Source organism: Stegostoma tigrinum, chromosome 38 (assembly GCF_030684315.1).
Source record: "Stegostoma tigrinum isolate sSteTig4 chromosome 38, sSteTig4.hap1, whole genome shotgun sequence".
Taxonomy (NCBI): Eukaryota; Metazoa; Chordata; class Chondrichthyes; order Orectolobiformes; family Stegostomatidae; genus Stegostoma; species Stegostoma tigrinum.
This window is the reverse complement of record NC_081391.1, coordinates 3,182,019-3,196,743: the sequence shown is the minus strand read 5'-3', so window position 1 is coordinate 3,196,743 and position 14,725 is coordinate 3,182,019. Positions and strand designations below refer to the sequence as shown.

General features: G+C 43.9%; 1 protein-coding gene across 6 annotated transcripts in view; it reads right to left on the bottom strand.

Annotated features, from left to right (window-relative positions):
* Positions 1-490: 490 nt before the first annotated feature.
* The window catches only part of serhl (serine hydrolase like), a 50,517-nt gene continuing 36,282 nt past the window's right edge, over positions 491-14,725 (bottom strand). For all 6 annotated transcript variants that reach the window (XM_059640541.1, XM_059640544.1, XM_059640545.1 and 3 more), the window contains exons 10-13: positions 11,090-11,124; positions 8,061-8,137; positions 3,943-4,036; positions 491-2,157 (exon numbers count right to left, since the gene is read on the bottom strand). In XM_059640541.1, coding sequence (XP_059496524.1) covers positions 2,047-2,157; positions 3,943-4,036; positions 8,061-8,137; positions 11,090-11,124 — 317 coding nt within the window. In that variant the 3' untranslated portion in view covers positions 491-2,046. The remainder of the gene's footprint in view (positions 2,158-3,942; positions 4,037-8,060; positions 8,138-11,089; positions 11,125-14,725) is intronic.

Here is a 14,725-nt window from a genome sequence, read left to right as displayed (position 1 = left end):
GTTGCAAGTTTAAACCTCACTTTGGAAACTGGAGGATGAATTGAAGTTGGCCTCACCAAGAGAGTGCTGCATTGTTGGAGATACCATCTCTTGGGTTAAACTTCACTTCGAGGCCCCATGGGTAAATTATGACTTGAGAAATTGCAGGAAAGTTCTCTCTCCCTCTCCCCAAGCCCTGCTCAAGATTTGACCCTCAACCATTGGCACAAAAACAGATGACCTGGCCATTATTGCATTGAAGCTTGTGGGATCATGCTGTGCATTTCCTGCAATTCAAGTTTGACAACTTTTTTAAAAGACCTCAATTGGCCATAAAGTGCTTCAAGATGTTCTGAGGTGGTGGATGCCAACCCTTGGTAATGGGAGATCCCTCCTCCTGCGATTTCTTGTTTGGGTAGGAGAAAATACTATCACAATTATTGGGGGGGGGGGGGGGGGTGGTGGTTGTGTGTACTGGGATTGAACAGTGATCAACCCCTCCTCCCCAAAAATGCTGTTCTTGTGAATATACTCTCAGTCCCCAGGTAAATCAATGATTAGGTGATTTTCCCAAAACATTTTGGGCGATTTGAACAGCAAATGTTACAAGTGATGACCACACCCAGACAATATAAAAATCTGGGAGCTCCCAGTGCCCTGATTGGAGGCCTTTGTGTACACTAGAGTGGGGAGCATTGCTGCAGTGAACACATTCTACTCATTGCTCAGTTTAAGACAAGTACCAACATTTGGAACATGAGCTGCGACATGAAAGGAATGGTGGCCTCACCTGAAAGAATTAATACTTCTAAAAGTCCAAAAAGTTCAGAAGTTTCAGAACAGAAAATCTGGCTTTTTTTATTCTAAGACAGGAAACAGACAGACTGAGAATATCTACTGCTTGCTTGAAAATACAATTAACTTTGAGTAAACGTGTTACTGGTAATTAAACATTCAAACTTCTAATCTTATGATGATAATCATTGCCAAAGCAATGGACAGTCTTTAGCACAACCTGAGAACGTAGCAAACTTACACCGGAATGACATTCTTTCCCGGATCCCTTGGCATTCTGAGAGTAAACAAGGCCATTTTCCATAGCAATTGTACCCAACTCTCCCAGAGCTGCCAAAGCTCGCTTTCTCTCTCCTGGGATACTCTGGAACATTTCGTACATTAACCTGGGCAGGAGGGATAAAAACTTGTTGATTTACTGTTTCTCGAAGTTCTCCTGCTGTTCTAGAGACAGTGACTTGCTGTTGGTGTGGGGCGTTCCAGAGGCAACGAGAATATCATTCAGTCTCTTGCCCAGCTACCCTCACTTTGTTAGGGGTTTCAGGACACCCCCAGGACATGGGCCTGACAACCAAAGACTCTCCTCTGAACTGCTAAGAGGAATTCTTAGCAGTGACATGGATTAATTAGGCCAAAGGCCTATTTCTATCTTATAACGTTCTACGTGAAACACAGCTAATAATTTATAGGACTAGAAACTGGCACTTTTAGGCAAATTAGAAGTTTAGGTATTTTCAAGCTTTGAGACAGATGTTTGCCTTAGTGCAGTTAATCCTGTAAAATGCCCTCACAGGGTATTTGCCCAAAGAGTGATAGTGCATTTGCAATTCAAGTGATCGGCAAACTCTGCCCCAGCATCACTGAGAGATAGCCTTGGGAAATTCCACTGCCAAGGAGTGGCTTGTGGCTAATTCACCTGATTTAAATGTTTCAGGATTTCAATTTTCTAACCTATGAACAGAAGCTCAAAATTCCAAACAATTCCATGATATTTCCCAGCAATTTATCCCTCTGCATTTAAACCTGCCATAATGTCTGTTATTCCTACAGCCTTCCAGTTCGTCAGCAATAAATCTTCTCAAATCAATTCAAGCCATTAATTTTCCTATTAAAATATTGTTAAACGGGTTGTTGACTGGTCAGGCCCAGGCTTTCTCCGAGACGACTGGTATCTCTGGTCTTAAGTGTTGGATAAAGGCAGCTGTGTTCTGTCTTGGGAAGGTGCTTCCCCTCTGTAAGATGGGCCAGGCACAGGCTGCCCACTTTCCACCCTCATAGTTTGGATTTGACATCCATCTGGAGAAACTTGGTGATGATTTCCACAACCCGTTCTGGATCATTCAAATGGACATGGTGACTTCCCTCCACTTTCTCCACTCGGAACTGCGGAGAACGAAGAGAAAAAGGAACCAGTAGATGAGGACAACAGATTTGGATACTGGATTACTGGGAGAAAAGATGAAAGTGTTACACAGAAACATGGAGAGAGGCTACAGTTGAACTGGGAAACATTTGACAAGCTGAGCGGCCTTTCTGTGCTGTACTGTAGAAACAGACCCTTCAGTTCAACTTGTCCATGCCAACCAGATATGCTAAATTAATCTAGTCCCAATTGACAGCATTTGGCCCATATCCCTCTAACCCTTCCTATTTATACACCCACCAAAATGCCTTTTAAATATTATAAATAGTACTACCCTCCACCACTTCTTCTGGTGATTCATTCCATACACACACCACCCTCTCTACAAGGAAACGTTGCTCCTTCAGTCCCTTTTAAATCTTTCCCCCCTCACCTTAGATCTATGTCCTCTAGATTTGGAACCCCCCACCCAGGGAAAAAGACCTTGGCTGTTCACCCTATCCATGCACTTTATGATTTTATAAACCTCTAAGTTACCCCTCAGCCTGCAACGCTCCAGGGAAAATAACCCCAGCCTATTCAATCACTCCCCATAGCTCAAGCCCTTCCAGTGTGGCAACATCCTTGTAAATCTGGGTGTGACCATCAGAAGAGGAGACTGGTCAGCAAAGCACCAAAAAAAAATTTGGTTGATGGAACACAAAGGGTTAACGACAAGGAAGTGTCAATCCCAGAGATCAGTGACTTTCAGTGTTCTGTTCTTGACAATACCCTGCTGTGTCTGATTTAAGCTCAGATCACTTTAATCAAAATTCAAAGTGTGATGACATATTGGGCTCATACAATGAAGAGGCTGGCATGGAAAAAGCCGGAACTTGGAATTTTCAACTTTTTAATTGAAAAGGTTCTTGCCCCCCTAATGGATGTGAAAGGTAACTTAGGCACATTAATACTAACTGCATATGTTTACATGAGGTATTTTTAACAGATAAACCACTTTAATTTAGGACTGGTATCTTCATATAAGAAGTACTTGCTTGTAAAGGCAAGATGACAAGGAATCAAGGCTAAAGAAACAAAATGGTCAAGTTAAACCTGTCCTCTCCTCCAAAAGATGAAATTAACAAGGATGATCCCAAAGCTGATACAAAACAATTTGTCCAAAACCTTGAACAGTCAAGATTACAGTGACACTGAGAAAACCCACACCTCAGATGTGCAAATTGAGAAGGCTACACAGGGAAACAGAGAGAGACCATCACCTTGAGCAGTGTGGAGAGAGAACAGAGACAATGCTTTCTCAGGGAGTGGCTTTGAAAGGTGTCGATAACGCTATATATGTTTGATATCAGGAATTGTGCTGGTGGGAGTTCACAGAAGAGTTTGGGGTGATTTGCACTTAACCACAATACATTTGTGCACAGAAATCAGACTCTGTGAGAAAGGGTCTCACTTCTGGAGTCCAACAGCAAAACAGCTAACAGTGCATTGCAACGAGGACAGAGCACCAGCCCCTGACATTCCCCGTGCACAGCCTGAAGACAGTGTCCCAGTAACTTTCACACTTGCCCTACTTGCAGCATTCCTGCTGTAAAGTCTGTAATTTAACCAAAAATGGAAAAGCAGAAAACTAACATGGTCAAAAGATGTGCAACAAACATCAGGCCTGGCATGAGCTGCACTGTGTGAAGATCAGTGTGTGGCTGGAATGTGTCTTAGTTTGGAGGTGCCCTGATGGAAACCATCATTTCTTATGGGCCTGGACAAAGGTGTGTTTCGAACCCTGAACTGAAACCTCTTTTTACCTCCTTCAGATGATTCCGGTATCCATCCAGTATGAGACTAAACGGTGGCTTGTTTGGGTTCCATTTTTCTGTTGAGAGCAGTCCATCCTTAGCACTACAAGGTAAAAACAAACATGAGTCACTGGGAGCACCACTCCTATTGCTCTAGGATTATCCTCCACATGGATCAACAGGTCAGTCTCCACATCACCCTGACATGGGCAGTGGGGAGAGACAGTGTCTGACCAGCAGGTCTTGGAATTTCAGTAGAGGACAGAGGGAATTGTAGACATGATGACTGAGGGGCAAAAATTGAGATCACTTTTCCCATGAGGGTAAATCAGCTGGAGTCCAGTTCTGTGCAGCCTCCACCCAAGCCACTAGACCCTCTGTTGCCACTCTCCATATGAGAGACCAGTGCAACCAGTCTGGGGACCAGCTCACTACCATCAGATTGATACACAAGCACACCCCAGGAAGAAAGGATTCAGGAATGGGAAGTCCACGAAGGATTTTTTGGGCCCCCTCTCAGGTCCATTGAAACTAACTGTGCTGAACACAGCTGTGGTACTTTACTGGTGAAGCCAACATGAAGCAGGAGTTGAATCTGGGGTGTTTCTGGTCTCAGTGCTGTCAGACAGCCTGAGATGAATATATCGATGGAGCTGTGAGAAAGGGTAAAGGAGCTCTGATCGATGTAAAGCTAACCCTGTCCCAATCCAACGTTCACTACCATTGATTGAGCTCATTGTGTGGCTGATCTAGTGTGACCCTGGCCCTTTAAAAGGCCGTGGTTTCACCTAATTCCACAATCAATGCTGAGACACTGGAGCAGGAGCCCATTCAATCTGTCAAGGCTTCCCCACCAATGACATTGTGGCTGAATTGACGATCCTCAACTCCACTTCCCTACCTTTTCCCCATAATCCCGGATTCCCTTCCTGATTAAAAATCTGTCTTTCTCAGCTTTGAATATCCTCATGACTCAGCCTCTATTATGCTCCATAGGGAATTCCAGATTCCCTACTTTCTGAGAGAAGAAATTCCTCCTCATCTTTGTCTTAAATGTGTAACCCTTTACTGAGATGTTGCCTTCAGGTCCTAGTTTCTCGCATAAGATAGCTAACAGCTTCTCCCCCCTCGTAAGGGAGTCTAAAGCTACAAGGCATAGGTTTAAGGTGCGAGGGGAGAGATACAAGAAGGTTCAGAGGGCATTTTTTTTCAGAGAGGGTGGTGAGTGTCTGGAGTGGGCTGCCAGAGGTAGTGGTGGAGTTGAGTACAAATGTTGTCATTTGAGAAATGCTTAGACAGGTACATGGATGGGATAGATAGGGAGGGATATGGACCAAACGCAGGCAAATGGGACTAGATTAATTGTGAAAATGGGGCAGATTGTCAAATTGGGCCAAAGTGCTTGTTTCCAAGCTTTAAACATCTTCGACTCTAAGGGGAAACAATGCCTTTGCACTGACCCTGTCAAGTCCTTAAGAGCTGTGTGTGTTAGGTCACTTCTCATTCTTCTAAACTTCAATGAGGACAAGTCCAACCCACTCACCCTCTTTCTAAAAGATACGTGATATCAGCCTAGTGAACCTTTTCTGGACTGTCCTGCATGTCAGTCTATTTCCCTTCAAAAAGAGGCTCAAACTGCTCACAGTATTCCAGCTGTGGTCTGACTATTGTCTTGTACAGCTTTACACAAAACCTTCCTACTTTTATACTCATGCTCATTGGGTAATGGTGCAGAGTTCAGGCCAAGTGCTTCACTAGAGGTTGGGAACAGTAATCCCAGGCTCTGCTGCTTCTCTCTTCTTGGCCAGCTCCCAAAACCCTTTGATGTCAGGTTGCATTTAGTGTCATCTAAACAACTGAAACAATTAACAAAACTTGAGCAACTTCTCTCACCTGTTCCTTCCTCATGCAAACTGCAAAATATTAAACTAAAACCGGGCACTGTTTACTTTGGTTCACCTCACCTTCAAAATGTTTAGCTCATCCCCCTCTCATTTAATATCAACTTTCCAGAAGTGAAGTTTTCAGAGGATTGTCCATCTTTGACTAGAATCTGGAATCTTCCCCTCATTCCCTGTCTCCCAGTCAATCTGCCTTGATAACAATCTCACACACAAAAAAATCTAATTTCTATTTTAACCTATTTACAGCCAGTGCATTATAACACAATTTTGAATCATTAGCTTTCTGCACCCAAATTCTGTAGAGTGAGCTCCCACAACCTGCAACGTGACGATGATCAGATATTCTACCTTTAATGGCGCTGGTTGAAGGATTGGCCAGGACATAGGGGGATCTCTCCCGCTGTTCAAAACAGTGTCACGGAACTTTTACATCCCATCTGAGTGCAAGTGTGGAGATGGTACCATAAAAGGTTCACTAGATTGATCCCTGGAATGATTGGGTGGTTGGGGGGGGTGGTAGTTCTATGATGAAATGTTGATTAAATTGGGTCATTGGGTCTCTGGTCTTGATTGTTTTTATTTATTCACATGATATAGGCATTGCTGTCCATTTACTGTTCACCTCTACTTGCCGTTCAGAAGATGATGGTGAGCTACCTTCTTGACCTGCAGCAATCCACCCACAGCACTGTCAAGGTGGTGGTGGTGGGGTGTGCAGTTCCAGGATTTGGACCCAGCGGCAACAAAGCAACAGCAATATATTTCCAGTCAGGACAGTGAGGGACCAGTTTCAAAGAAGAGTCATACCAGACTCTAAGCATTAACAGTGTTTTTCTCCCTGTGGATGCTACCAAACCAGCTGATTTTCTTCCACATTCTCTGCTTATATTTTTGGTTAGTGGCGTGGAGGGGAACCTGGAGGTAGTGGTATTCCTAAGTATTTGCTGCCTTTGATCCAGAAGGACAAAGTGGTTATGGATTTGGAGGATGCTGTCTTAGGAGCGATGGTGAATTTCTGCAGTGCACCTTGTATATGATACACACTATTGCCTTATACTTCACTGGGGGAGACAGTGAATTTTAGAGGTGTTAGGTGGGGTGCCAATCAAGTGGGCCTGCTTTCTCTTGGATAGTGTTGAGTTTTGAACCTGGTTAGAGCTGCACCCATCCAGGTGATTGGACAACTCCACCACAGTCCCAACTGGCTGTGGGCAATCAGGAAATGAATTACTTTGGACTTTAGGTATTTATAGGTTAAGTAAATGGCAAATGGAATATAAGGTGGGAAAATGCAAACTTGTTCATTTAGGAAGGGAGGACAAAAGAACAGAATATTATTTAAATGGAGAAAAACTGCAGAAAGATGCAACACAAAGGAACACGGGTTACTTGTGCTTGAAACACAGAAAGCTAGCACAGGGCAGCAGCAGTTAATCAGAAAGGCTGATGGAACGTTGGCCCTTATTTCATGGAGGTTGGAGTATAAGAGTAGGGACGTCTTATTGTAACTGTGTAAGATCCTGATGAGACCACTTCTAGAGTACTGTGAGCAGTTTTGGTCCTGTTATTTAAAGATATTATTTCATTGGAGACAGTTTAGAGATGGTTCACTTGGATGATCCCTGGTACAGAATGACTATCTTATGAACAAACATTAAACAGGTTGGGACTCTACTCATTGGTGTTTGGAAGAATGAGAGGTGATCTCATACATATAGTACTCTTAAGGGAGAGTCTAGGACCAGAGGGCATTAAAAAGGGTATTAATTTAAGACTGAGAAGAGGGGAAATTTCTTCTCTCAGAGGGTCTTGGGAACTTCTTGCCACAAAGAGGTGTGGGGGCACAGTCCTTGTGTATATTTAAGACTGAGATAGACTCTTATCAGTCAGAGAATCAAGGGTTACGGGAAAAGGGCAGGAAAGTGGACATGCGGAATGTGAGATAGGCCATGGTCCTATTGAAAGGTGGAGCAGTCTGAAGAGGCTGGCTGAACAGCCCACTCCTGTTCCTCTATTCAATGTTTTTTTGTGCAGCAATTAGCACTGAAAGCGTTGGCTTAACCTCTTGTGTTCAAGTCCCTGGGATGGGGTGTGAACGCACAACCTTCAGACTCTCAGAAGCAAAAGTGCTATACACGGAGTATGGTTGCCATCTGGAAGAAGTTGACGATGGTGGTTGCGGGGGGGGGGGGGGGGACACGACAACAAATGGGTGGTACTTACATAATGAGGAGAACGGCAGCCGTGATATTCTTCTGAAACTCCAGACACTGTTCGATGGTGATCCTTATAGGAGTGGCCTGGTGAGATTGAACAAAAAACACAAGATGGAGCTGGTTCAGAGACAGTAGGAACCGAAGATTCTGGAGAATCGGAGGTAACAAGGTGTAGAGCTGGATGAACACGGCAGGCCAAGCAGCAATAGGGGAGCAGGCAAGCTGATGTTTCGGGCCTAGACCCCAATTCTCTGAAGGGTCTAGGCCTGCAACGTCAGCCTTCCTGCCCCTCTGATGCTGCTTGGCTTGCTGTGTTCACCCGGCTCTACACCGTGTTATCACAAGATGGAGCTGTTAATCTGTGCTTTGTCTGACTGCTCCTCGCTTGGAGTCTGTTCTTCAGCTTGGACACAGCTCTCCTGGATTTTGTATGAGTGACAGCGGCTCAACACAGATGAGAACAAGTAACCTGCCACATCATCACAGGGTATTAGAATTTATTCTTCCATTAGATGTGGTCTTTGCTGGCAAGAAATTTGTCATCTCCCAAAATTCCCTCAAACTGAGTGTCTTACTCAGCCACTTCAGAGGCCAGCTAAGAGTTGTCGGTCTGGAGTCACATGTAGGCCAGACCAGGTAAGGACAGCATTTTTCCCTGCCTGATGGGCTTCAAAACAAACAATGATGGTTCTCATGCTGACCATCATGGAGGCTAGTTTTCAATTCCAGATTTATTTATTGGATTCAAACTCCACCACTTGTCATAGCAGATTTGAACCTATGTCCCGAGAATATTAGCGTGGGCCTCTGCACGAGCAGCCCAGTCTCATTATCATTTCTCTACTATCTCTATCTCCCTCCAGTCCTCTTCCTGACGTTAGGCAGCCTGCCATGGAAGGTTAGATTAAGGTAAAGCAACAAAGTAAATTCTTGGTCCCAGTTACACAAGGGTTGAGTGCAAAGTTGGGAGAGGTTCATCCACTGATCCTGTGTAGCACGTGAACAGCAGTGACTCAAGAAGGCAGCTCACCACCACCCCCTTCTCATGGTAAACTTGGGACGAGCAAGAAATGTTGGGTCCAGCCAGCAATGCTCTTGTCCCACAGTGAATTAAAAAAAAAATCAGAAGACGACCCTCGAGGAAGGTCTGCAACCATCACTCTTTTTCTTAAAGATAGAGACAAATGAGGAAATTAAAAACACCCGTTAGCTTAAAGTTTGTTTGGAAGAATCTGTTACTAAGGACAGTGTGACTGAGCACTTGGAGAAACATGAACTGATCAGAGTGAGAGCGCCAGTGAGCTGTGGTTTTTAATGGGCTTATCACATTCAATACTCCTGGCTGTATTCATTTTTCAGGACCTAGAGGCATTTTATTGGATTCCATATAACAGATTCAATAACAGGCAGAGCAGGTGGTATGCAGATTAAACATAATGAGACTGTGAAATGAAAAGGAAGAAGATAGAGGTTTACTGGAAGGTGGCAGGAGGGGAGCACCAGGTGAAATGGCTCATTTGGGTAGCCATTGTGGACGTGAGGGACTGAATGGCCTCCTTTGGAAGATTCAGTGAATTAGTTGGCTCTCACAATAAACAGCAAAGTTGGATACTCAAAGTTAGAGAGTGACATTGACAGACAAAGGGATGATCAAAAGTGGAAGAACATGAGAACTAGGAGGTGGCATAAGTAATCCAGCCCCTCCAGCCTGTCCCGCAATTTGATACAATCATGGTTGATCTCATTTCAGCCTCAACTCCACTTTCCTGTCCACTCTCCGTAAGCCTTCAACCCGTTATGAATTTTAAAAATGTTTCCTCTCTAAATTTATTTAGTATCGCAACATCCATTCCACAGACTCATACCCTTCAGAAAAGTAATTTCCCCTCATCTGTTTTAAATCTACCACTCCTTTAAAGTGTGACCACTCGGCTCCAGTTTGCCCCACAAGTGGAAATATCCACTCTATATCTACTCTATCAGTCCCCTTTAGCATCTTATAGATTTCAATTATTAACAGAGTCATACAGCATGGAAGCAGACCCTTGGGTCCAACTCATCCATGCCAAACAGGTATCCTAAACTGAATTAGTCCCATTTGCCTGCGTCTGGTTCACGTCCCTCTAAACCTTTCCTATCCACAGACCTGTCCAAATGTCTTTTAAATATTGTAACTATATCCACTTCTACCACTTCAACTGGCAGCTCATTCCATACAAGCACCACCCTTTGTGTGAAAATGTTGTCTCTCAGGTCCCTCAAATCCTTCCCGTCTCACCTTAAACCTATTTCACCTCTCATGATTCTAAACTCTAATGAGTACATTCCCAAGCTGCTCAATCTCTCCTCATGAGAGGAGCCTTTCTTCTCTGGAATTAACCGAGTGAATCTTCTCTGAACTGCCTCTAATGCAACTGCATCCTTAACTGATTGAAGTCAGTGTGGGGAGACCCCAGATGTTATAACTGGATCTAAGTTAGAATCACGAGGGTATATTCTAAATGGTGGGAAGCTGAGAACGGTGCAGGAGGGAGGGACGGGGCAGAAGGGAGACAGCAAGCGTGAGAGCGTGAAAGAGAGAAAGACAGACACATACAGACTGTCAAAGTTCAAGTACAAAAGTCACAAATACAGAGAACATAAAACAATATTCAAAAGGTTAACAGAATATTCGCCTTTTTCTCAAAGTGGGAGTGTAGAATACCAAATGATGGGAGTTATACAACTCCTGTGCAGAGTTCTGGTTAGTCCTAAATCGGGAGCTAATGCCATTAGATCTGGGTTCCGTTTATTAGGTCCCGAGAGAGAATGCAGTGCAGTCATTAAACTGACATGAAGTGAAAAGTACTGCAATGCAACGACAAGGTGCAGATTAGGTTAAGGAGTGATCTCATTGGGGTGCTTGTGGTTATTAAAAGCTTTGGTAGAGTACTTGGAAATGAACAGACTAAGTGAACCTAGGTTTAAATTAACACTAGACCTTTCTGGGACGATGTCACAACTATCACCTTCAGTAAAATTTAAAGTAAAACTCACCAGATTAATTCTCAAATCGCGGCTGAAGACAAGACCTTAACAGAACAATACACACAATCAGAAGCATTAAAAAAGCACCTTTCTCAATCTCTCTGCTCGTAAACAGATGCTCCTGTTAATGCTCATGTGCCTCACTATCAGAAACCTGTTAGAGTCTAAAACAATTGATTCGCAGAGAACCTTCAGGACGGCAAAGCCATTTTCCAAGGTGAGAACTTGCATTCAGATATCACGTCTTTACATGAAACACTTCTAAAGTATTATAGTTCTTGTAACGTAGGAAATATGGCACACCATTTTGCACAGCAAGATCCCACAAATTGCAATGTGATAAATGACCAGGTCAGTGATGATGGTTGATGCAGGACTTGGAGACTGAGGAGAAACTCATTTGTGAGACATTATTGGTCATCCAATAATTGCCCTCGAAGGCAGAAGTGAGTCACCCTTTTTACAGGCTTGTCAGGCCACTTCTGAAAGCAGCTAAGAGTCAACTGTGCTGCTGTGGGCCTGGAGTCACGTACGTGTCAGACTGGGTCAGAATATCTTCCTCCGCAAGTCATTCATGAATCAGGAATAGCTTATGCAACGTTCAGGCAATTTCATACTCAGCAGTACAGATGTTTTCGCCATTTCATTCCGCCTTTAAATACGGGAATTTAAACTCAATCTTCACCGTCCGAGGGCAGGCCTCTGGATTACTAGTCCAACAGCATAACCACTGTGCTACTGTTTCCCTCCTTTGTGATGAACATTGGGTGTGGCCCTTTTTACATTCACCTCAAACCGAAGGCAACAAATAAATGTCTAATTGGGATCCCTTCAAAACTAACAACTGAAGTTATCACCCTTTTCTTTCTGGTTTTTAAAACACCTTTGTAAAGAGCGAGGCTGTGGATCGAGAGGAGCTATGAAGTGACAGTGAGCAGAAGGGGCAGGTTCCAGAACATCACAAGCACTGAAGTGATGCAAGACTGTGCTATTTGGGCTGTTCCCTGGGTCACACACTGAGGCTAACATCGTTTGAGCTGAAGGACCATCAACTCGGTGAAAGACATGCTTTGGTCTGCCAGAAACATGTTGGTCTTCTACGGCAAAGGAGGTGACCCTGACTGAGTGTTGCAAGGCTGACATGTTCCAGGGGATCCAGGGCTACGTGCTGAGGGACACAGCAACGCTTGGAGCAGCTGCTGCCAACACACAGTGGGTAAAGACCACTGTTGGAGGTCTTCCGGCTGAAACTATATGGGGATCCATTCAATTATCGAATGCTGCTGGTGCCTCAAAACATATGCAAATATAGTCTTGTACAAAGGAGAGTTGCCTTTGGTTTACATGGATAGTATCAAATGCAAATGTTTGTTTCTTGACATGCCATATACAGAAGCAAAATGTGTTTGTAACTATGTAAAGATTTTTATTCTATAAAAGGTATATTTTTGAAATTTAAGAATAAAATCATAAGCACATTACAGCACTGGCTCCCCATTACCTCAGCAGTGGGTGACACACAGCAGGCTGCGATAAACACATGTTGCACCAGGTTCTAGAACTGCTTCTTCCCTGCTGTTATCAGACTTCTGAATGGACCTCAAATTTCAAATCTAATGCTGAACTTGCTTTTGGTGCACCTTCTCTGCAGCCATAATATTATATTCCTCGCTCTATCACCCCGTGATCTTTGTATAGTATGATCTGCCTGTACCACACGCAAAACAATTTTTCATTGTACCTAGGCATGTGCGACAATAATAAATCAAATCAATTCTAATCTATTCAATATTCATGATTTTACAGAATAAACTATGCACAATATCTACACATTCAGAACTGGTCTCGGCTGCATGGCCTCCTTCAGTGCTGTAACAATTCCGTGATCAAAATCTTACATCTGTCTGTGCAACCTTACATTAAAAAAAGTATTTTCTACTGTCATGTTTTTCTCTGCTTTTGTTACCCTTTCCCATTACAAATACAGGCTGTGACTGGTGGGGTACCACAAGGATCAGTGCTTAGGTCCCAGCTACTCGCAATATACGTCAATAACTTGAAATATATTTAACTGAAGTTTCAATTTCCAAATTTGCAAATAACTAGGTGGAAGGGCATTTTAAAGGAATTTGGACAGGCTACCCGAGGGGGACAAAATTTGGCAGACGGAATGCAATGTGAAGAAATGAGAGGTTATCCATTTTTGTAAGAAAAGCAAAAGAGCGAGACCTTGGGAAATGCTGAATGTCAAAGGGCTGGGCATCTTTGTTCATGCTTTAGTAACAATTAAGTAAACAATTAAGGCGGCAAATGGTATGTTGGCCTCTATTGTGAAAGGATTTGAATACAGGAATAAAAATATGTTGCTGTAATTATATAGACTGTTGGTGAAACTACAAAGTACTGTGTATAGAACATAGAACAGTACAGCACTTTGGTGTCACTGGCTGACCAATTTATACCTGTCCCTAGTTGCCCTTGAGAAGGTGGTAGTGAGCTGCATTCTTGAACGACTGCCGTCAATGTTCTGCAGGTAGATCCACAATTCCCTTAGGGAAGGAATTCCAGTATTTTTACCCAGTGACACTGAAGGAATGGCGATATATTTCCAAGTCAGGATAGTGAGTGGCTTGGAGGGGAACTTGCAGGTGGTGGAAGTCCCATGTACCTGCAGCCTGTGTCCTTTTAGATGGCAGTGGTCATGTGTTTCAAAAGTGCTGGTGAGTTACTGTATGTTGTAGATGGGACACACTGCTCCTACTGAGCGCTGGTGCTGGAGGGAGTGGATGTTTATGGATGAGGTCCCAATGAAGTAGCTGCTTTGTCCTGGCTGGTGTCAAGCTTCTTGAGTGTTGTTGGAGCTGGAATGATCAGGGAATGTGCGGAGTATTCCATCACACTCCTGAATTGTAGGAATACATGGATTGTGCAGGGAAATGGTGCAGAAGATCAGCCATGATTTGACTGGAAGGCACAGCAGGCTCAAAAGGGCTGAACAACCTACACCCGTCCCTTCTTCATATGTCAGAGTCGTGCAGCACAGAAACAGGCTCTTCAGTCCACCATGTCTACGCTGACCAATATCACCAAACTATCCTCATCCTATTTACCGCTACTTGCTTCATAACCTTTGGCCTGGCAATTTAAATAGTCATCTAAATGCTTCTTAAATGTTGAGAGAGAGTACCTGTCTCCACCACCCGCTCAGGCATTCCACATTTCTACCGTCACTATTGCACAGGCAGTGCAGGTGGGACTGCTCCAGTGCCTTGAGGCGTCAGCTGTAGACAGTCCTCGTCTCCGAGCCAGAAAAAGAGGACAGGAACCACCACAGCTCCGTAAACTATGCTCTTGGTGTTGGTTCTGATGCTGATAAACTAGAGGGTGGAAGAACACCGCAAGCCAGGCAGTAACTGGAGGAAAGAAGCAGTCAACGTTTCAGTTATCATCCTTCTTCACAACTGTTCTTCTAGCCTCCTGTTTGTTTACCTTGGATTCCAGCATCTGCAGTTTCCTTTGTCTCATGGATCTAATGTTGTTGTTCTCAAACACCCTGTTCCTCAAGTGGCCAAAGGCTGTGCAAGTACATTGGAGGCAATGCTGGATCTCTTCATCAGTAACTGCTTTGATCAATGGTACTGTGGT